The sequence below is a fragment of the Dioscorea cayenensis genome, chromosome 5, assembly GCF_009730915.1.
Source record: "Dioscorea cayenensis subsp. rotundata cultivar TDr96_F1 chromosome 5, TDr96_F1_v2_PseudoChromosome.rev07_lg8_w22 25.fasta, whole genome shotgun sequence".
NCBI lineage: Eukaryota > Viridiplantae > Streptophyta > Magnoliopsida > Dioscoreales > Dioscoreaceae > Dioscorea > Dioscorea cayenensis.
Window position 1 is genome coordinate 30,513,008 of NC_052475.1, and position 22,161 is coordinate 30,535,168.

The 22,161-nt window shown below is 37.0% G+C and overlaps 5 protein-coding genes across 7 annotated transcripts; 2 read left to right on the plus strand and 3 right to left on the minus strand.

Moving 5' to 3' along the window:
• Positions 1 to 9: 9 nt before the first annotated feature.
• Positions 10 to 3,201, minus strand: LOC120261116 (AP2-like ethylene-responsive transcription factor ANT). Of its 3 annotated transcripts, none has more exons than XM_039268828.1 (9): positions 3,074 to 3,201; positions 2,286 to 2,869; positions 1,960 to 2,042; positions 1,276 to 1,284; positions 1,087 to 1,181; positions 875 to 948; positions 724 to 774; positions 550 to 626; positions 10 to 473 (listed from the first exon to the last, which is right to left on the minus strand). In XM_039268828.1, exons 2-9 carry the CDS (start codon positions 2,840 to 2,842, stop codon positions 343 to 345), a joined length of 1,077 nt encoding a protein of 358 aa, XP_039124762.1. In that variant the 5' UTR covers positions 2,843 to 2,869; positions 3,074 to 3,201; the 3' UTR covers positions 10 to 342. The 3 variants fall into 3 exon arrangements, with proteins under 3 accessions (XP_039124762.1, XP_039124763.1, XP_039124764.1); XM_039268829.1 differs by having other exon boundaries at positions 2,286 to 2,872; positions 3,074 to 3,181; XM_039268830.1 differs by having other exon boundaries at positions 351 to 487.
• A 365-nt stretch (positions 3,202 to 3,566) lies between these two features.
• On the plus strand, positions 3,567 to 10,332 carry LOC120260982 (proline-, glutamic acid- and leucine-rich protein 1). The gene is made up of 13 exons (XM_039268610.1): positions 3,567 to 3,920; positions 4,333 to 4,449; positions 4,535 to 4,599; positions 4,845 to 4,944; positions 5,046 to 5,120; positions 6,423 to 6,482; positions 6,582 to 6,711; positions 6,788 to 6,981; positions 7,074 to 7,258; positions 7,542 to 7,669; positions 8,425 to 8,705; positions 8,987 to 9,230; positions 9,344 to 10,332. The coding sequence occupies exons 1-13, from the start codon at positions 3,660 to 3,662 to the stop codon at positions 10,156 to 10,158; spliced, it is 2,655 nt and encodes an 884-aa protein (XP_039124544.1). The 5' UTR covers positions 3,567 to 3,659; the 3' UTR covers positions 10,159 to 10,332.
• LOC120260983 (microtubule-associated protein RP/EB family member 1A-like) lies at positions 10,308 to 14,063 on the minus strand. The gene is made up of 8 exons (XM_039268611.1): positions 13,861 to 14,063; positions 13,057 to 13,125; positions 12,903 to 12,989; positions 12,454 to 12,560; positions 12,224 to 12,342; positions 12,051 to 12,127; positions 11,093 to 11,206; positions 10,308 to 10,654 (listed from the first exon to the last, which is right to left on the minus strand). The coding sequence occupies exons 1-8, from the start codon at positions 13,975 to 13,977 to the stop codon at positions 10,526 to 10,528; spliced, it is 819 nt and encodes a 272-aa protein (XP_039124545.1). The 5' UTR covers positions 13,978 to 14,063; the 3' UTR covers positions 10,308 to 10,525.
• Positions 14,064 to 16,422: 2,359 nt separating this feature from the next.
• Positions 16,423 to 18,155, plus strand: LOC120260262. The gene is made up of 3 exons (XM_039267704.1): positions 16,423 to 16,431; positions 17,300 to 17,621; positions 17,953 to 18,155. Exons 1-3 carry the CDS (start codon positions 16,423 to 16,425, stop codon positions 18,153 to 18,155), a joined length of 534 nt encoding a protein of 177 aa, XP_039123638.1.
• An 854-nt stretch (positions 18,156 to 19,009) lies between these two features.
• Positions 19,010 to 19,823, minus strand: LOC120261972 (transcription factor ILI5-like). The gene is made up of 2 exons (XM_039269995.1): positions 19,608 to 19,823; positions 19,010 to 19,459 (listed from the first exon to the last, which is right to left on the minus strand). The coding sequence occupies exons 1-2, from the start codon at positions 19,710 to 19,712 to the stop codon at positions 19,304 to 19,306; spliced, it is 261 nt and encodes an 86-aa protein (XP_039125929.1). The 5' UTR covers positions 19,713 to 19,823; the 3' UTR covers positions 19,010 to 19,303.
• Positions 19,824 to 22,161: the final 2,338 nt, after the last annotated feature.

Sequence of the window (22,161 nt, forward strand, 5' to 3'; positions counted from 1 at the left end):
TGCCAATATAAAAAAGTGGAAGCTTTATTCATTATCTGATACCATACATAGTTTTAAACGTGCCACAAAACAACATAGGATCATGAGATTTACAATCAAGACAAAGAGTGTTATTAAAAGCACCACAGAACATCAACAAAGGCATGGCGCTTAACCTGTGTAAACGTCTTTTAAAAAGTGAAGTGAATTAACCTTTATACTAAATCTAAGATTCTAACCTATTGTTCGCACCATCATATTATCATTCGCTTGTCTGTCAAGTATAAGCGCATCATCTTCCTAACAAGAATGGCAAATATCTGCACTTCATAGTGAGAAGTTGGCACTGCATTTGCCATAGCTTCAGGCTTCTCCTTGTACCCGCCTAAAGCTGCCCTCCAAGTAGTTACTGATGTCAAAGTTTGTTACAGCATTTGGGCCACGAAGCTCTACAGCAGCAATATCGTAAGCAACAGCAGCTTCCTCCTCGGTTTCTAATTTGACATAACTTGTGTGAATTCAGACATGGTTATGCCAAAAGACTCAAGGCAGAGGTGCATGATAACTTACTGAAGGTTCCAAGATAGATATCTCTTGTGCCTGCAACCGAGCCCAATCGAGCTTGCCATCTCCCATCTTTCTGCCGCCTAATGTTTTCGGGAAGTATTTTCAGTGTTGACTCGGTAAACATTTATATAATGAATAAAAATAACAGAATCTGATGGCAAATGAATGGAGGCTTACCTTGTCACTCCCCGATAAGCAGAAATTCCTCGTGAAAAACAACTACTCCTCCTGACAACACATACAACCCCACACAGTAAGAACAAGGTAATAACTAGAAAGGCGAGTAAAAGAACAAGAGATTCAGCTAAGCAAAGCCGCAAAATATCACCTTCTCAAATATTGAACCCACTCATCCTTGGTCATCTTCTTCATCTCATCAAGTTCGTGCTCGTACTCAGAAATCTGCAGAAATGTTGTAAGTCATAAAAATGCATTTAATATCTAGAAAAGAGCTTGGATATGGAAGTCTTCTTTTGTTTCAAAGAGCAAGAGTTGTACATTTAAGACAAAAGGGCGTAGGCATTAAAACAAAGTACTAACAGGAAAATTCATCTTGGTAGTAGAGTGTGCTCCCCAATACTTAAGAGCTGCAAGGTCATATGCTCTTGCTGCTTTCTGCTCAGAGTCATAACCGCCTGCATGTAATCCCCAGAATACCCTTAAGAAATCACAAACTTCATGCAAAATTTAAGTGTAATCTTAGCCAAACTCAATTGGATAAGTCTTTACCTAAATAAACTGATGTTCCATTGCAGAAGCGATCATCGTGACCAAGCACAACCAGTTAGTTAAGAGAACGGAAGAAAAGGCGAATAGTAAGTGAAACGAAAGGATTTCATAAATCCAATGACACTTTCACGCTCATGGAGACTTGTAAAACTATCATGACAGCCATCCGTTAGTGCAGATTTATTCTAGGCATGCATTACTTCAACGAAAACAAATTTATAATGACTTTAATAAAATTAAAAGGCTCAGGGCTTCTACTTGTCAACAGATGTAAACGGACAGGAGCAGAGATGGCAAAAGCTAAACCATAAATCATTTCCCATCTCCATCCCTCACAGATTAAAGCTCAACCAAATAATAAGTGTATCATTTATATAAGCAATGAGATCCATTTCCAAATGGCTATGTACTTTTCATAAATAACAATATGTGTATCAAACTGTAATAACTAAGCGAGAGCACAAAACTACAGATAACAGAGTAGTAAACATGTGTATCAAACTGTAACAAATAAACAGAGCACAAAACCACAGACAACAGAGTAGTAAATTTAACACGTTGAAGTAGAAAATAACACAAAACAATGGCATTTCCATTTTCACTCCCTCTGAGAAAACCATTCAAAACAAAATTTTCTACGCCAGAGAAAATGCATTCTTGTATCATGGTAAGAAAACACAATACCTTGTTTCCCTTTGCGTTTCCTGCTTTCTATGTTGATAGTGCCATCCCATAAATGAGCTTCAAATTTTCCAGTCCATCTATGCCTGTAATTCACAAACAATTACCCATAACAAATGCCATTCATTCTTATGTTTTGCAACAGACCAATAATACTCCAAGTCTTTGCATGAATAGTGTCCAAACTGCAGTCTTATTAACATTAGCACCGAACAACACAAATTCCATGTTACTAAGATGCCAATGGAACTTCCATCATTCATGATAAAATTGAATAACTTGATGAAAATCTGCAAAAATACCAGACAAGAAAGAAGCAACAAACATACCTAGTCACCCCATGATAACTGGAAGTTCTTGGTATTGCTGGTTTCTTTCCCTGTACACACACAAGGCCATCTCCGACTTTCTTATCCAATACTTTATCAACGACACAACCACTAGTACCACTATCCAAAGGCCCATCTTTCACAAAAGCCTTCTCATCAATGAAAACGAAAGAACCATCGCCAGCTTCCCAAGTGCCATCTTTTTTTTCAAAAGTCTTCTGATCACTCTCCACAATAACTATAGAATCATCACCAGATCCCAAAATGCCATTTTCTCTCTCGGAAGACTTCTTATGCATCTCTATAACAACTGCAGAGCCATACCTACCTCCAAGCATCCCATCTTTTCTCTCAAAATCCTTCTCATGGTTCTCAGTGGCAACTATAGAACCACAAACACATTCCACATCGCCATCTTTCTCCAAATTTCCACCATTGAAGGCCCCAAATGAGCCATCCTTCTCCTCAACTCCGCTATCCGATGGCGGAGCATCCATAGAACAGCAAGAGATCGTCACGGCCACTGATGCATCCGATCTTCCATCAAATTGCTCCATCTTAGCTCCACTTTCTCATTAAATTCTCTGCTTGAGAGTCAAAAAAATAGCCCAAATTATCAAAGAAAAAGGTTACAATAAGTAAAACAACCAAAACACTTCAAAATTGCAACTTTCTCAGCTAAAAACAAAAAACAAAAACAAAAATCCAAAGAGATCAGCTAAAGCTCAAAAACAACACACACACACACACACACAACGAAAACACAAGAAAATCGATAGAATTTGTACCTCAATAGAGAGAAGAGTGTTCACAAAGAGGGAAATAATCGAAAAACTTCGAAAATTTAGGTTAAATTTAAGAAGCGAACGCGAGATAGAGCGGAAGGATGGAGATAGGAGAAGAGAGGCCTTGCGGTTTTTATCGGGCGCATAGGGATGCGTGCCAGGCTGGAGCCAGACGTACGTTTTTGGCCGTAGATTGCCGTCGTGGGTGTGAATCTCAATGCAACCATGCCTCGTGATTATCTCCGAGGTTTCTACGGCACATGGTGAACAACGGTGAATGAGCGCGGATCTCGAGACGCCAGCCTACTGCAAAACATGTGTGTGTGGACCCCTTGCATCGAGATCTGTGGTACCTGGAGATCCGGATCTTCCATAACGTCTGATATACATATCTCGAGGCGTCTTGAACGGTCTCGATCAAAGGATTCACTCGACCTCGTTGGCGCCGGTGCTTTGATAAAGGGTGACATCCCTTGCCCACGTGGCGGCGGTGCCAAAGCCCTAAAACTAAAACCCTCGCCAAACCTCAGGCTTTCTTCAGCGCTAAAACCCTAATCTTGGCTTTGTGCTCTCGCCTCCGCTGGTGGTCATGGACTACCTCGATGGTATGAATGATGTTAGGTTGAAGCCCCGCTTGCTCCGATCTCTCCTCCGGGACCGACTTCCCGATGAGAAGCAACTGTCGCCTGGCCCTTCTGAGTTGGCGACCGTCCTCTGTGACGTGAAGACTTATGGTCTTCTCTCTGAGCGTGCGCCAGGCCCTGCCGCAGATCCAAAGTTGATGGAGAGTTGGAAATTGGCTGTGGATGAGTGGGTAGATCGCTTGATGTCGTTGATCTCAAGCAAGATGGTTAGTGATTGGGTCCTCCTTATCGTTGTGTTTTAGATTTTTTTTCCTTAGATTATGAATTTGTTGGTTCATTATTGGAGTACTAGAACTACATTAGCTCTAAGATTTCAGCTGAATTTAAAGGAAAAGACCAATTTTTGGCTAGTTTTCGGAATGTATTTGCAATTAGGAACTGTCTCCATTTCGCTTGCTCATTAGATAAATTATGTATTTTGATTGTGTCTCTGCTCCTTCTGTTTGTGACAACCTCGATGCATTGTTAAAGTGGTTCTGGATTTTTTTTTTTCCCTCCTTTCTTGAAGGTGTAGTTATATTGATGTGAAGATTTCGTTCAGTTTGCCTTGTAATAGATAATAGTTTTATGTGATTCTTTTAACCAGCATTGATCACATTTTTCTTTTAAATGGTCTAGCCAGATAAATGCTGGGCTGGTACTTGCTTGCTAGGGGTGACTTGTGAAGAGTGCAGCTCAGAACGTTTCATAGGATCATACTCTGTCTGGTTCCAACAGCTTCTGTTAAATCTTCAGGTACTGTGTATCAACTATTACGGTTGATCCCCTTTTCTCTAGCTTTATGATGATTTGCTAATGTTATATTTTTTGCTTTGAGCAGCCATTGTCTAGCTCTCAATTTGTTAAAGTGGCTTCATGTGCTTCCTTGGCAGATCTTTTCACAAGGTTTGTTTCTTCCCATATAACTGTTCTTAGATGGGGATGGTACTGACTTCTTATAATTGAATTTTGTTCAAGTGGGAGTTAGTGCCTTCTGGAAGATGCTGAAGCCAATTGTTGTGTTTGTAATTACTCAACATCCAAAATCTGTCTTCTCATCGGAATTTTGTGCTGATGCGGGAGGCACACTTCTTATTCTTTCTCATATCATTTAGCAAAGTAAATATTTTTCTTCCTTATTGTGTTGTCAGGTTAGTTGCCTATTCAAGTGTTAAGAAAGATGCGACATCTTTGGCTGGCAAGCTTGTTCAACCAGTTCTGCAGCTGTTAAGTGAGGATGACAATGCATCTGTATGGCTTGACTTTTTTCCTTCTTGAATTTCATTTTTCTGTTTGATATCACTCTTTCTGGCTTAAGATGACGTGTTTATTCTCACTATTCACGGCAACAGCTGGAAGGAGCATTACAGTTGTTAAACACCCTCACATCCATTTTTCCATCTTCAATCCATCGTCACTATGATAATGTAAGCATTGCTTATTGTTTTTTTTTTTAAAGCTTGTGATTGTGCCCGAGTTAAAATCCTAAGCTCATTAATTCTGAATGGCTTACTGTGACAGACTTGTTTTAGCTTAATTTGTAGCTGTAATTCTGCCATGCTATATGCATAAATCATGAAAACTATTAATTCTAGACGTTTGCTGACATCTAGAATATTGTTGGAAAGATTTGCCAATGTTGTTTGTATTGTTGTATTTTCTATATAATCATTCAATTAGCATGTTAAGTCTTGATGTAGTTACTAGATCTTTGCTATGAAATTACTTCATTGCATATGGATGAATGATCTGTGATGTCAATGCTTTATAAAAATGTCAACACAAGGTCCTGTATTATCTTCTCATATTAGAGTAGATTATTCTTTTCATCCATGAAGGATCTATTTAGGCCGCATTATGTCTTAAGAAGGTGGTTATTGATTATGGGAAGCTGTAGAAATTCTTTTGAATGGAAATGAAGAATTTGATGAGTCCAGACCTAGTTTATTCCTCAATGCTAAGGAGTGAATGTAGTTACTAGATCATTTATATCACTTGTGTGTGTGTGTGCCCGTGCGTGCGCGCGCATGCACATGTGGCTTAGAAATTCTTTTTCACGCATGTACTCATGTGGTTTGGAAATTCCTTTTCGCGCATGCACACATGTGGTTCAGAAATTCTTTGGGGCTTGCTGAGTGTGCGTGTGTGTGACATTTAGAAATTGTTTTGAATGAAAATGAAGACTTTGATGAGTCCAGACCTAGTTTATTTCTCAATGCTAAGGAGTGAATGTGTGTACTGGATCATTTATATCACTTGTTAGTTAGTTAGTGTGTGTGTGTAAAGATATATTGTAACCAGCTCATTGGAACAGTTAACCACATATGTATCGGTGGGGCAAAGAAATCATTATTTTAACTTCTTTTACTGGTTTAAATGGTTCAAAAGAGAATGCAAATCAGAAGTGAAGGAAATTTCAGTTCTTTCATATAAGATTCGAGATGTTGCACCTTGACCTAGATTTTGTTATGTTCAATGGTAATCTAGGTGTCATAATTTTGAGGAGCAAAAAACTTCTATATTTGTAGAACTCTACCCTAGCCCTGCTTTAGTAGAACCTTGTGTTTTTGGATCTTGTATCTTTGTGGGCATGATTTAAGTAAAAAATGATTCTTATGTTACATGCTTTTCATGGTAATAATATGGTTGAATCTTCATTTTTATTTCCCATTTTGATTATTAAGACCACTGTAGGAAAGAATGGTTATTCATTATATTATGTTTCATAGGTTGAATCTGCTCTAGTGTCAATTATCTTGTCAGGGAGATGCAATGCAGATGTGTCAATGGTGAGTAGTTACCATTTCCTCTCTCTCTCTCTCTCTCACACACACACACACACACTACTTTGGAAAGCTAAAGTATGTGTTTTGATAATCCATTATTAGAAAGTTGCATGCTGTTTAGCATTACTTCCGAAGGTGAAAGGTGATGAAGATACTTGGTCATTGATGATGCGAAGGATTTTAATATCCATAAATATGCTATTGAATGATGCCTTCCAAGGTCTAGAAGAAGGTACGGAAGACTCTGATTTGGACATTTAAACAGCCGAGTATTTTTAACTGGGGCTTACTCTGCCCTCATGTTGCAGAAACAAAAAACATTGAGATCATGAGACTATTAGTCCCCCCAGGAAAAGATCCACCTCCTCCTTTGGGAGATCAGCTATTGATTGAAGGAATACCTGAACGAACCACAAAACGTCTTCATGACATCCTTATTCCAAGAATTTCTACTCTAATGTATTGTTGCTGTAAGATGCTTACCAATCCTTATCCTATCCAGGTAGTCACATCTTCGTTGCGTTGTTTCTACTTTAAGATTCACGTTTGCCTTTTCATGTGCCAATAATGCCATTCCACCAATTTTCTGAAAAGGTAGTCATACCCATTCGTGCTTTGCTGGCTTTGGTTGGAAGAGTGCTTCTACAGGATGGTTCTTTGCACCAAAAGTTATTGCCATTCACAACTAGCTTACATCAAGAACTTCTTTGCTCTGAACTTTCATCCTTGCATTCAAATAGCTTGGATCTTCTAATTGCAATCATTAAAGGTGTTAGAAGGTGAGTGGTCCTGTCTGTCTTCTATCAAGTCTTTAAGTACATTGCCAAATTTATGCGAAAAATTCTTACATGGAGTTCTTTATATTATGTATAGTTATGACAATATGCTTTAGCATTCTAATTTATGCTGCAATAGCCGTACTATTATGCAAAATTGATGATATATTCTTGTGCTAATATCTTGAGTTTTCACCTGATCAATTATCTCTCCTATGATGGATTTATGGTATGCGACTTCATTTGCAAAGGTTCTTTCTGATAGTAATTGCTATTCTGTGTGCAGCCAACTCTTGCCACATGCTGCTAATGTTGTGCGACTTGTAACAGAGTACTTTAGGAGAGCTGTGCTGGCTCCTATAAGGATAAAACTTTATTCTATCATTCAGATTTTACTGATCTCCATGGGTGTTGGTAAATACTTCTTGAAGCATTCTCAAAATTATATTCTTTCTTTCTTTTCCCACTAGCTTTTACGGAGTATTTATGGTCTGGCTTATATTTCAGCGGCTTCAAATCCATCTATTTTCTGACAATTTGGACACCACTGTTTCATGGTGCCTTTTGTGCACATTCTTCATATTTGTGAAATTTGTAACAGCTTGTCATGGTAGTCACCAGTCTTGCAATTAAATCTGTTTGTTAATCCTACCAATTCCACATATTGGGTTCCCTTTTTTTTCCTTTTTAAATTCTTCCTGCAGCATAGGATACTCTTGTTAGTAATGACAAGTAAAGAAGTATGAGAGGGTTATGCTCATCTAACTTGATTTATATCTTTCTCCAATATCCTGACCATGTGTCATTCTTCTCTACAGTTTTTTTTTAAATGATATTATGAGTGTCAAAATTACAACTATGACTGCTCCTCTAAAGAAGTAAATATATGATGTATATGCAAATTATGATTGAGATGTGTAGGTCTGTTGCCTTAAAACCTACTTGTTTGCTGAAAGTGGCAAAATCACATAAGTAAATGTGAAAGTTCTTTTCTTCCATTCTGTGAATGTAACAGAAGTACAGTACCACTCAGATTTGATTTTATTCTTTATGTTTGAACATCTTTTTCAGGTGTGTGTATATGTCAAACTGACCTCTATGGCTTTTTAGGTTTTTTTTTTTAATTAGGTTAATGTTATTACTAATTCTCAGGGTTGGGTCTTGACCAGGAATGGCTTTGTACCTTACTCAAGAAGTGATCAGTAATGCTTTTGCTGATCTGAACGATCATCCTGTGTGTGGTTTGCCCTCTTCTAATACAAACTCTGCAAAAGTAGTGAGTGAAGTATCAGGTCAAAGCACCAGTAGGAAGAGGAAACATGGTTATGGAGCACCAATGGAGCATCCAAATGGTGTTGATCTTGAGGCTGAAGCTGCCAGCAGAAAGCTGCCAGCGCCTCTTGCTGTTAAAATAGCTGCATTAAGAGCACTTGAAGCTCTTTTAACTGTGGTAAGCTATTACTCCAAGTTTTTGCTTTGATATCCCAACCAAAGAAATCTAGGGCATGGGAGATGGTACTGCATTTACTTGTCAGCATAGTTGCTGCAGTGAGAAATTTTTCAGCTTCTCTTAATTTTCTGAGGGCTAGTAATTTAATGACTGGCAACTGTTGATTGCAGGAGCAGAGAATCATGTTTTTAGGTTGTCTAACTTTAAATGTGTTTTGTTGGAAGTATATATTATTCTTGACTCTTCCATAATGATTACTATTTTGTTTGACTTTCTCACAGGGTGGTTCTTTGAGATCAGAGTTTTGGCGCTCTGATGTGGATCTCCTGTTGATAACTGTCACAACCAATGCTTGTGATGCAGGATGGGCTAGTGAAGGAAAGCTCACTCTTCCAACAGACCAACCAGCCTCTTCTCGAGCAGATTTTCAGCTTGCATCATTGAAAGCATTGTTAGCATCCCTTCTATCCAGTGCCCATGTTAGGCCGCCGTACTTATCACAAGGGCTTGAACTTTTCTGCAGAGGTGACACATTTTGGAGTAATCCTACACTCATATAAGACTTTGGAGTACATGGATTGTGGATATGAATGACATTGCAAAATAATGCGAGTTGCTTGGTTGTTTCTTTTTCTCAGGAAAGCAAGAAACTGGTACAGAACTTGCTGCCTTCTGCACCCATGCTCTACTAGCGTTGGAAGTTCTCATTCATCCTCGTGCTCTTCCGCTTGTGGACTTACCTGTTGCGAAGATCTCAATGAATGATGGGTTTAATAGCATACATCAGAAAAGTACAGCCCTTTCTAATCAGAAACTCAACATGCCCCCTTTCCTAAGGGGTAATATTGAAGCAATCAGTGATTTAGAAGATGATGAACTTTACAGCAGTTGGCTGCGCAGCGAGGAAGAAGCACCAGTCGGAGATGACCAGCTTGGTGTGGATATTATGGACACCGAGCAATTAGTGAAACATCCTATAGTTGATTCAGAAAGAAATGCTGAGTCTGTGGACAAGACTCCAGTGCCGCCACACACTATTGACGTGGAAATTAGAGAGGTGGTCTCGACCGACACCAGTAAGTCGCAAGAGCCGAGCCATAACAATGGTGCTGATCATGCATGGGATGATGCAAATTGTTTGGTACCTGCTGCCGCCATTCCTAGTACTAGTGAGTTGGAAGCAGGAAACAAAGATGCTCCAACCGGCAACACTGCAAATCTAATGAAAGATGTTGAGAGCACGCCTGCAGGCTCAGGTCCTGTTCTTAACAGGAATGAGATGGTCACAAGTGCACCGATCAATGTTATGAATCAATTGGAGGATGGAAGCCCTGCTCCTGGAAAAATGAGTATATCGAGCAAGGGGAAGGGCTCAGCTCCTTTATATAATTTGGATTCCGAGTCTTCTGATTCATTACCAGATATAGTTGATGATGATCCAGATTCAGACTAGTTCTAATGAGATTTTGTACCTCAGGTTTTGTTTACATGTGTTTCTATATGCTTTCCACCAGCTTGATTAATTGTAATTCCGCCTTATTATTATCTTCTTGAAGAAAATGTGTATGAGCAGGTTGCTCTTTATAAATAGTTTTCTCAAGATTAAATTGCAATCGAAACTTAAATATATGATGAAAAAGAGCATGATCTCCCCTTGTCTTGCAAAGGAAGACATTCTCAATGCTGTTCAGAAACCATTCAGCTGGAAGACATGAAGAATCAAGATTGTTTATAAGCGATTATCTTGTACATGTGAAAAGGGCGGCAATCAGCATTAGCAGATGATGCTATCTCTAGAGGTCATTAGACACATAATGCGATCACTGAGTTTCTTCAGCTTCGGCTTCACCGTCATCCACTGTGCTGCTGCTAATAAGTTCTTCAGCTTCAGTCAGTGCTGATTCCCGTGCGTCCGCGGCATACAAAATCTTCCTGATAGCATTAGTCATCTGTCAAAAGCAATAGCAAGCCATTATCAACACATCATTGAACCGCAATTATGTCCTTATTATGATAATCCCTTAGAGAAACCACTTACTCAGTAGTCCTAAGTATCATTAGTTTCTTATTCGCAAGAGAAGCCCATTAATTATTCAATGAAAGATATAGACTAACGTTGCCATGAATATTCCTTGTTCAAGATGGTGTGATGTGGGATGCTATTTCTCACACAGGCAATAATAGTATGTGGGTATGCACCATGTTTAATCTGACAAAGCAGATGACTCTTTGCAAATATTACTTGAAAATGGATAGTTCAGGCCAAAAACACATGCTGGAATATGCTCCAGTTCTTAGTGTGTGTGTGTATATCACGTTTAATCTGTAAATCAGATAACTCTTGCAAATAGAACTCGAAAGGGATAGTTAAGGTCAAAAACACATACTGGAAGATGCTCCAGTTCAGGCCGTTGGCAGAGTATTTCAATATCTCGCAACTTGGTGAAATAGAAGTCTCTTTCTTTCTCCATATTATCCACTGAGAGCTTAAGATCCACAATCTGCATATAAACAACATTTTTTTTTAGGTTGGGATATTGAACAGGAGAAAGGCAGAATAAATTGATTTTCAGGAGTATAAAACCTTTTACATTCAAACATAAGTGGTGAAGATAACAAGAACCATCAGAGAGAAAGAAGAAAGATTTCTACAATTAACAACAGACAGTTATGACGCGTAAGGTTGCAAAAACATCAAAGGTTTGTTGCTGGGATCAATCATGGCTCAAGCTTATAAAATCATCAGTATGGACCAGCAAAGTTGAGCCAGATAATTTTTATAAATAGCATTGGTCAGACAAGACAATTTGAATGTCATTTAGAATTTGATTTGGTAATATGAAATCCCAACTTGATCTAAAAAAAACTCAGGGTTGAATGAGTAAAACTAGAGTCCAGCTCCCAACCTGAAATCCATTTTGCTCATGTTGGATTGGCTAATCCAGACAAACAGTATCTCATATGTCCCTAACATGATTTATTGAAGATCACCAAGATCTCTTCCCACAGGGAAATCACACTGAAGAAAATCTTTAAAAGTGAATCTCAGTTTTGATCAAGTAAAGAGAAAAGAAAATGTATTGGATCAAGCAAAAGAAACCATGAAGGAAATCTGATTCTAACACAGTATTTTTAAAATGCCAATAACTAACCAAACTATTAGAGTCAGTGTAGAAGTTTCAACAAATTTGAGTATAAAACTAAAACAGGCTATTGTTGCAGACCAACGTATGATGTCTTTGCACACCATATATCCAGCCTTAATGAAGATTCCACAAAAATAGAAATTTCAAGAAAGTTGCTCAACCAAATCAAAAAATAGCTTGAAAATTGGAATCTTAAGACCTTCTCAGATAGTTCTTGAATCTGATAAGCAGATTGTTCTGCATAGAACGAATCAGATGCCTTCCCCTGTTTATGGCCTACATCAGAGATTCAGAAAGTTGAACAATTAATGCCAAGCAGGTAACTATCAATCTACAAAATCCAACTAAATATAAAAGCATTGTGAATTATACCATCAATAGTGCCACGGTTAGGTAAATTGTTTGCTTGCAGTGATTTGAAAGATTTATGAGAACCCCTAAGACTCCGTTCTTTTCCACCTTTGGTTCGTCTCTCCACTGGGTTATAATTTCTGAAGCATGAAAAATATCAGATGGGTCCATTGATTTTCTAGATTCTAGAAAAGAAGTCGTCACTACAAGCTCATGTAATAAGAAAAAGAAAAGAAGGAAAACTCCAATACTCATTTGTAATTCCTCCATTCACAGAATCACAATAGCGCTTCAGCCATTGCAGGAACTCTAAGTTGTCCAATGGTCGCCCTTTAACAAGCTTGTTGACATCAATGTGCTGAGAAAGACCAATCAAAGAAAATAATGAAACCAAATCAACAAACTGTGAGAATTATACTCATAAAGTGGTCCTCACAATGTGATGGAATACAAAAAGAAGACTCTTCGGTTGACAAAGCAAGGGCATACATCTTATTGAAGGTATTTTCTATTTTTATTTTATACAGAAATGAGTCCATTACATGCACACATAAAAATTAAAAACAAAAGGAAAGTGATTGAAGAGTGATAGGAACAACTAGCATAGCAGGGATATGGAAGGTAATCCACAAAACAAATCAACAAACATCATTGGCACGTAAATAACATCACATTTCTACTTCCGCTGTAAACTCAATACCTTCTCAATTTTCAGTTTGTTGAACACCTCTTGCAGAAGTTTATAGTTCTGAATCATGTCATACTCTGACTTTGCATCAAAGTTCACCTAAAAGTAATACATTACACACCCAATCAGCCGTTTTGAACAAAATAAAGAGAAAAAAAAGATATACCTTATGCATTGGAACTACTCCAGGGTGAACCATATCCATCATTTGACACTGAACAGCACCAGATGCAGCCTACAAGAGACGTTTTCATGGCTTACAGGATGATCAATTTAGTATTTACCTAATTATTTCATAAAGATTTGTGATTGCAAATTCAAACTCAGTAAAAGTTCAAAGTTCCTACGATAACAACCACCACAATTCAATTATTTAGCTTGTCCTGTCATTGTCTTCAAATGTATAGATTGGGATACAATTCCAAATTAAAATGGCTCAACAATACCAAAAAAAAAAATACTCATTTGCACTAATTGTCTGCTAACCCATCCATCAATGAATCCCCGCAAATGATCTTCACCCAAAATGCCACATTTCAGCAAACCCAAGTACTCAACATACAAGATCACAAAAATCCAAACCCTCCACGCCACGCCGGCTCAATTACAGTCGGGAGATCTATAACTACAAATGCAAACTCCTCGTATTCATCCCCCCCAAAACCCATGCAAACCCTGCATCCATTGATGAATCCCTACAAATGATCTTCACCCAAAATGCCACATAACAGCAAACCCGAGTACACATCATACAATATCACAAAAATTCAAACACACTCCAATTTGCAATCGGGATATCTATACCACAAATGCTGCGAATGCCTCGTACTCATTGTCCTTAAATCCAAGCAGTTCGCGAGGTCCACCAGCTTAACAGAAGGTTAAAAAAACAAAACCAAAAACACAAGATTCCGATCGAGAAGCAGAACAATCCAAGAAAAAACAAAGGAAAAATGGGAGAATGAGACACCTCTTCGACTCGAGAGAGGGAGAGCTGCAGAGTGGCGTTGATCCATGAGAGAATCTCGTTCCTCCCAACGAAGTAAGCACCATCCATCATCCCAATGTTCACTGCCGACATCGCCATTCTTGATCGCCGACGACGAGAGAAAACCAAATCGGAAAAGCACTCACTCTTTCTCTCTCTCTCTCTCTCTCTCTCTCTCTCTCTCTCTCGCATTCCCAGCTTTGATGGTATATAAAGCAACGCATAAAGTTCTCATTACCGCCTCAGGTATGATTACCACACCATCTCACTAATTTTCAAAACTTAGACAGTTAGCCGCAGCTCCTATAGCTTCAATTCCTTGGATTGAAATAATAAATCACAAACAATAAAGGTCAATTTTTGAGAAAGGCGTCAAGCAACAGAATCCCGTGCACGTGTGGGGAGCAAGGCTGCGTAGGACATGAGGTTCGATTTCGGGTTCTCTCTAAAATGAACGCTCTACGCAAAGGACTCGATACCAATTGATCCAAACGCCGTTAGTTAAAGCTCAAAAATTTTATTTATAAGAAAAGGACGGCTATTATTAAAAAAAATGATAATAAAACCTAATAATTAAATATATATACCAAGACCCTCTTGGTTTTTTGGTATTAAATAGTTTGCGTAAAATATTTGTTTCACTAAAAATTTAAAACCCCAAAACCCACCTATTAAAAGCACAAATGTCTATTGGGATTATTTCATACTTGTTTGTGCATGTCATTGATTTTTTAAAAAAATAGACAATTTTTAATTTTTAAATTAGATAAATTTTAAAATGTATTGCAGTTGTCAAAACAATATGTTCATTTATTTAGTGGTTATGAGATAATGTAAATTATACAGTTAAATTTTAGATTTAAGAGGCTAGTTAAATTTTAGTGGTTATAAAACATAAATCTTATATATCCTTCATAAATTTAAAATCTACAACAGTATTACTGTGTTTATAAATAGTCCACGGTGAAACGTGAGATTTAAAGGTGTAAAATTTTTTAATCTAAACCATAAATTGTAATCATAACAATAACTGAATCAATCACAATCGTCAAATTTTATCTATAATACCCGACCAACATGTTCAGTGATGGTACCATAGTTTTTGCTCAAGCAACTGTTCGTCTAATCTTTTTTTTTATCTCTCATTGGGATTTTTCTCTAGTTTAAAAAAAATCTGAGGATGTTTTTGTGAACACCCCTGATGATGATGATGATGTATTCGCATATATATATATATATATATATAATAACCATCTCTTAAAATTTTAGGACTAAGCCGAAAAACTTTGCCGCCGAGACTAGTGGGAGCGGTGATCGCACCTCGTCTTTAAAAGTTAAATCCACCGGCGGACGGCAATTGGGCCCACATCTCCGGCTAATTGATTAATCATTAATGACTGGTGATCCCAAATCAGCTGAACCGTTACAAACAGAATCAGATACTTAACATGGCAATGTTATGCCATGACACGTGTCCCATTTGCACAAAGTGGATCCCGTTGGATGAGCTGGTTTTCATGCGGGGCAGGTAAAGGAACAATAACGTAGAGACATGGACTCGTCTAATGGCAGACAAAAAAATAATTTATTTTACGTGCATTTGCATGGCATGATGCCAATTGCAAGCTAATTGGAATCACACTTCAATATTCCATAATATAAATACTACTATTTTTAATTTCAACAATTTACAATTTGAAATAAATAATTATCAAGTATTAAATTTCTCAAAATAATTCTAAAAAGTATATGCATGCTTGTTTGCATTCAAGATTTGCATGTCATATTCAAACCAATTATATATGAACCAAACTATATGCCACAATGCATGAAAACATAAGATGGGGATATATCTCTCCCAAAAACCATATATGTAATAATGTAACTGCTAGAGGGCATATATGCAAAAATTCATGTATATATTAATATATATACATGCACCTCAACATAATTTTTTTTAAAATTTTTATTTTTGGTGAGTTCTGTTTAAACTAGAACTTTCTGGAGTGGTTCACTTAGCACTTACTATGTAGCCAAAGTATCTTAAATTGAGCATTTGTTATTACTATTAATTGTAATCCCTGTTTTTTTCTCTTTGTTTGTATTTGAAAATTGTTTTTAAAAATTCCAAAAAATGAGTTGAAATTGTTGATTGTATTTTTTACACATTAGTCATAAGTATGATTGACTATAGATCTCTGGCACAAAATATTATTATTTAAAAAGGTATTGATCAGCTTAATTTAAGTTTACTAGTCATGCATGCATGCTTTAATCTAACAGGTCTGTATGTCATACTAGAAAGAAGACTTTGCTTTTGCTGGTGTGATGCTAATGGAGCAAATTGCTTTGCTTTCTACCTCTTCTCGTTTTCATATTTGTATTTTTTTTTTTTTTAAATTCATTCAAACATTCTTCTTTTCTTGTTTTATATTTTCAAGTGATAGATTCCTATTTTATAGAAAGCATCCATGTAAATGCATCTGCAATGGTGAATTCTTATTATATATAGAATGCAATCATGTGATCAATGCATCTGCACTCATGTACACGGTAAATATTATTCATATTTATGGTGTTTTAATAAAAATTTAATCGATAGTTGTCAACTGTTTTACTAAATAACCTTCCTCTTTTCTCATACAGATTTGAGAACCAAAAATAATTTTAAGATTAATTTATCTATTTTTTTTTTTTAATAGAAAACCCTGGGAGAGAAAATTTATACAACCAACCCCAAATAGTTAAAACTATTAATTTGTCTTCAGTCAACCCCAAATAATTAAGGCTATTCATTAGTCTTTATTGCTGTTGTTTGTGTATGTGTGTGTGTATATATATATTGAGATGCTACAACTTATAACTCTGAATTTCATGTTTAAATTTTAAAAGATTATTCAACTATCAGCACATACATCCACCTTTTCTTAAGCATTATTGTTGCAGGATTGTGTCATGAGGTTTTAAATATAAATATATATATATATATATATTTAAGTATTTTATAAAACAATAATGAAACTAATAGTTTTTATTTATTATAAAAAATAAAAAATACATATTTCTAATTTGATAAATAAAAAATGAGTTAAATAAAAATTTTAGAAATCAAGTGACTACAATTTTTTAAAATAGGATAATTTTTATCATTTCATCAATATGTTTTTAATAAAGAACATTTATAATAAAGGTAAACATTTGATAAAACAACAATTAACGCACGTGTAACATATGCATTACGAAAAAAAAGAAAACGTTTATAATTTAAAACGGCAAAGTAAAACGGAGTCATCGAATACCGTTACGTCAAGTGTAACAGCGTAACTCCACCGATCAAAGACGGCCACGAGTTTGACACGTGTCCCGAGGTGGCGATAGCCTTATAACGAAGCGGTCATCATTCCCGTTCTCCTTCAAATAGTCATCCCAAAACCAACCTCTGAGAACCCAACCATGGCCGCTATCCCCATGGACACACACTCCGAGAAGCCCTGCCACGCTGCTATCATTCACAGCCAGGTCCGCCGGATCAGGGAGGAGGATCTCCTCATCCGAGAGGCCACCGGCGAGGTACGAAGCTTCCGTGATCGTGATCGTGATCGTGATCGGATCGCTCTCCTCAATCTCACCAAGCACATCGACGCCTTCCTCTCCTCCCGCCCCATCCTCCCTTCTTCCCCCCTCGGCCATCGGACGTCCGCAATCGATCCTTCTGTCCAATGATCCGCCTCCGTTCCGACGAGGTTAGTTCCTTTCTTCTAATTCTTCGCCGATGTTTTCTCTAGTTTGATTGATTTTAGTTTTATTAATCGGGATTCCTTTTTGATTATTTATAATTGTTTTTCAAGTTTTTAGTGTTTCTAATGGATCGCCGATGTGTTGCTTTTCTTCGCGCTTTACGATGTTTCGATTCCCAAAGCGTTGGTATTTCGCGGGCCTTTTCGAAAGCAAAAAATCCTTCGATTTTTTCGAAATCCATATCTCTGCCCCTATTTCTTTCCACGGATGCCCACCTGACAGATGGGTAAAACAGTCTTTTCATTTATGAGATTCTGTTTTTTTGTAAAATTCCAGATATGCCCCTGTCAGTTATTTCCCAAACTGACCGCCTGGCGTTCTTTCTGAAAAATTTAGACTTTTGGCAAGGGTTGGGGGAAACGCGCTTTGCAGCGGGATCAGAGCAAGCACGGACGCACAGTCTTGCCTACTTATTTTTACTATTTTGCCCTCCTCGTTACTTGTACATAATAATCTTCTCGCTTTTCTTACTTTCCTGAACCTTCTTAAAGGTTAATATCGTAAATGAAGTTTTTTTTTATATTCATTTATTGTCTTAACGGGTCGTGTTTGAGAAGCTGAGAACCCGATAAGGAGGACCCTACTTGCCACACATCCAACCGTCGTGTGTAACTAACTGCTCCTGCTTTCCAACCGTAAGAGAGAGAGAGAGGGAGCGGGGCCCACTGAGATAAGGTGGGCCCGAATAGGCACTAATGGGCTCAAAGCCCAAGATGCTGACGTCTAGGCCCAAGTTGTTGTCCTTTGACTGGTATCTTTGAAGCCCGTGGGCCCCACGATATAGGGCTATCGGTGGGCCTCCCTCGCCTGCTATGCTTGTCTTTGCCCGCCCCTCCCCTGTTCCAATGTTCCGCCGGTCTACCACCCTCCCCCCTATCCTTTCCTATTCTCTCACCTCACCTCACCTCACCTCGTTGGTGTTGACTAGTGAGTACTGACTTCATGAATTTTGAGTTTTAATTAATCAAATAAATATATAATATTATTTTTTATTTTTTAAAATTGGATTTCTATTTAAAGATATTTTTGTTATGAAAGTAGAATATTGTACTCACTCCAGACCACATACCACACGGCACCAGCACCAGCACCAGCAACAGCACCAGCACCATTGATAGAATGAATGTTATTGATGTGGTTGCCGTTGCCACTCTTTTTCAGTGGTTGGCCCAGAGGATTATTGTGACACATATTGAGTAGATAAAGAAAAAGCAAAGAAAATATAATATATATATATATAAAAATAAAAATACAGAAGCTGCTCTAACATGAATAGGAACATGAATAGAAACATGAACAGGAAAAGTAAGGAGTCATGCTGGTGGAGAGGAAGTAGGACAAACATAAGTAGCTGATAAGATGCTGAATTACATTATATTTTATCATTTTGCATAGTGGGTGGTTGGTTGTCATTTAGGAAACAACTCAAGCCAAGCCCTGTAACTTAATGTAAGCCATGACATAGAGAAAATAAGAGAGACCAAGAGAGAGCCAGCAAAATAAGAGAAATAGAGTAAATAAACTACATTCCGAAGCTTGGATAGGCTAGTCCTAGCTATCATATGAATACACAGACCCAATGAAGGAAGGAGAAGAAGAAGAAGAAGAAGAATAAGACTAACTAGGTTTAAGAACGAAGTAGGCTCCTGATAATCTCTGCCTGAGCACTGTTGGTGTCCATAGTGGCCATGAGGCCTGAAAGCCTGTCACTAAGGTCATCAACCTCCCTGTGCAAACTCTTGATGTAGTTGCATGTCTCTTTGAGTAACTTTGATGCAGATGCCTGCATTATATATATATATTTATTTATTTATATATTCAGTGAACATGATAGATACAAATTAAATTAAGTTTAGTTAACATGCATACAGTTCTCAAAGAGAAGGAGAAAGAGAGAGTAATGTGGGTAGCTAGGTATGTAGGTGACTCACTCTCCCTGCACCTCGGCGCCTGGTCTCTGGTAACAAAGACTGGAGCTTGGAGATAAGCTCATTGATCTCTTCCTCTGTGATATCCCTGCTCCTCCTGCTAGACATTGTTGTCACTTCTCTACTTCTCTTCTTCTCTTCTCTCTAAGAATTTTTTGGGACCAAAAGGGAGTGGAGATGAGGAGAAAAGGGTGAGAGGGACAAGGAGGGAGTGGGAGAGGACTTTATAGCAGAGGTTGGCCTTATGAAAGCTAAAGGCTACTAGGACAACTTATATTAAGTATGACCTAGGTCCTACTTGTCTCCCAAACAAACCCTTCTTCTTTCTATTGTGGGCCCTTTTCTTTTGGCCCATGGGCTCCCGTCCCCATCTCTTACTTCAAATTAATCTCATTTAAAAATAAAAATTTAAAATTAAATACTATTTACGTAGTTGTAGTTCTCTCATAAGAAAATGCTTGCTTTGTCTTTCTCGCGACATGTGACTTGATGTCTTGTTTTCTGGAGACCTAACCTTCTAATAATATACATGTACTATTAATATATTCTTCTTTTTTTCTTTTTAATAATTTTTAAATTTTAATAAATAAGATTTATGTTTGTTAGTCATTGCGGTGAAAATTGGTTTGTTTGAGTCACACAACATACTTTTCATTATTATGTCTCAGCTATATATTATAAAAAAGTTAAACTTATAATTTTTGTATGAGAGCCAAATGCTTTAACCTTTGAGTTTATATATTTTAAAAATTAGCGAGTCAAAAAATCACAATAGAATATAGACTTTAGAAAATAGCATACAAGATATGAAAATTAAGAATTAGCAACTACTACAGATGAGTAGTAGTGTAATTAACTCTTATACAGAAAATTAAAATTTTATTAAGAATTTACGATGCATGTTATATTGTGTTGTGTTTATTTGAAAAAAAAAAAAAAAAAACTTGAGGGATAAAAACATGATATGCCAATTATTAAATTAATCAGATAAAAACTGATGAAATCAGTTAGGATATAAGGATGTATTTTTACAGGGTATAGGGAGTATATAAATATAGTCTCCTATGTCCTACAAGCGACACATGGTGGGCCCGAATACGGCGGGCGAAATCCGACGTGGACGTATGGCGGCCACATGTCGGGCAATGGAGTCGTCCACTTGGGACCATGGGGTACGGCCACGTGACCATCAAATGGTGCGGCGGTGACTAATGGGCCCCCTATCTTGTCCAATACGGGCCCAGACAGCATGGCCCATGGGCCTTTATTACCATCATGTGATCTCACTGTTTACGAGGCAACTCAACCACCCACGTTGTGTTTATCTCCCCCTCCTCCCCCTTTGCATTGTTTCATATATCTCATTAAATTTAATATTATTATTATCATTTTTATTTTATTTTTTCTTTAATGACCATTGACTATATACAAGCATGTATATACATATATATTTTTCACTATATTTTTTTATATAAAAAAATTGAGAAATAATAATAATAAAAAAGTAAAGTAAAAGTAAAAAGAAGAAGAAGAGGGAAAATGCCAAAAGAAGAAGATGGTGGGGAGGAGAACATGTGAGGTTGCTACAACAAGGAACCCACATGGAGGCTGTGAACCCCATGTTTAGATGTGAATGGGAATGGATCCCAAATTAAAGAGGGACAAGCTGCGTGACTTTCTCCATTGCTTCTTCCCATTTATCCCATGTGAAAAAGTCCTTTCTCTTTCTCTCTCTCTCTCTTTATCAATTCTTCTTTTAATTAAGTTTCCAATTCTCTTAAATATTTTAAATAAATTTTGAGGTTTATATATTCTTTGGGTTGTGTTTTTTTTTATTTTTATTTTTTGTGAACTGAAATATAATAATTAAATTATTTCTAATAACTAACAATTATATTAAACATGAAGGCCAAAATCCAAAACAAAGACACCTAGATTAAGTGCATGAAGTCTCTACCACTGTTTTAACATGGTAGACAACCACATGATGTTGCACTACTCCCATGTTTCTCTAGCTAGGTGTGCATGAGCCTATAGTTTCCGCCCAAATTTTCTTCGAATTTAATTCTAAATATATAAATCAATCAAACAAGTACCACTTGCCATTCCAATCCCTATCATCAAGCCTTTTTTTATGGAACTCTTCTTTAGTTTTATTTATTTTTTTTTTAAATGAAAAAAAACTAACATTGCACATTTATTTTACTAGTGTTCAGAGCTTATATAGATAAAATTCCATATATAACCGTTTTTGAATATATCAACCCAATGGATAACATGAATAATAGATTTACATTGATATATATATATATATATATAATAAAAGAAAAAAAAAATTTTAAAAAAAAAAAAATGGTGGGGCGAGAGAAAACTTAATTCATGACTCTGGACTCACTTTGCATGGCTTGCCTCCCATGCATTCCACACTCACACGTGCTTATGTTCTTCCCTTCTTATAAATTCCAATCCTCACATCCAATGAATTCACCCTCGTTATTTAATTATTTCACCACTTAATTTAATCTCCTCTTTAAGATTAAAAATTAAATTAAATTAA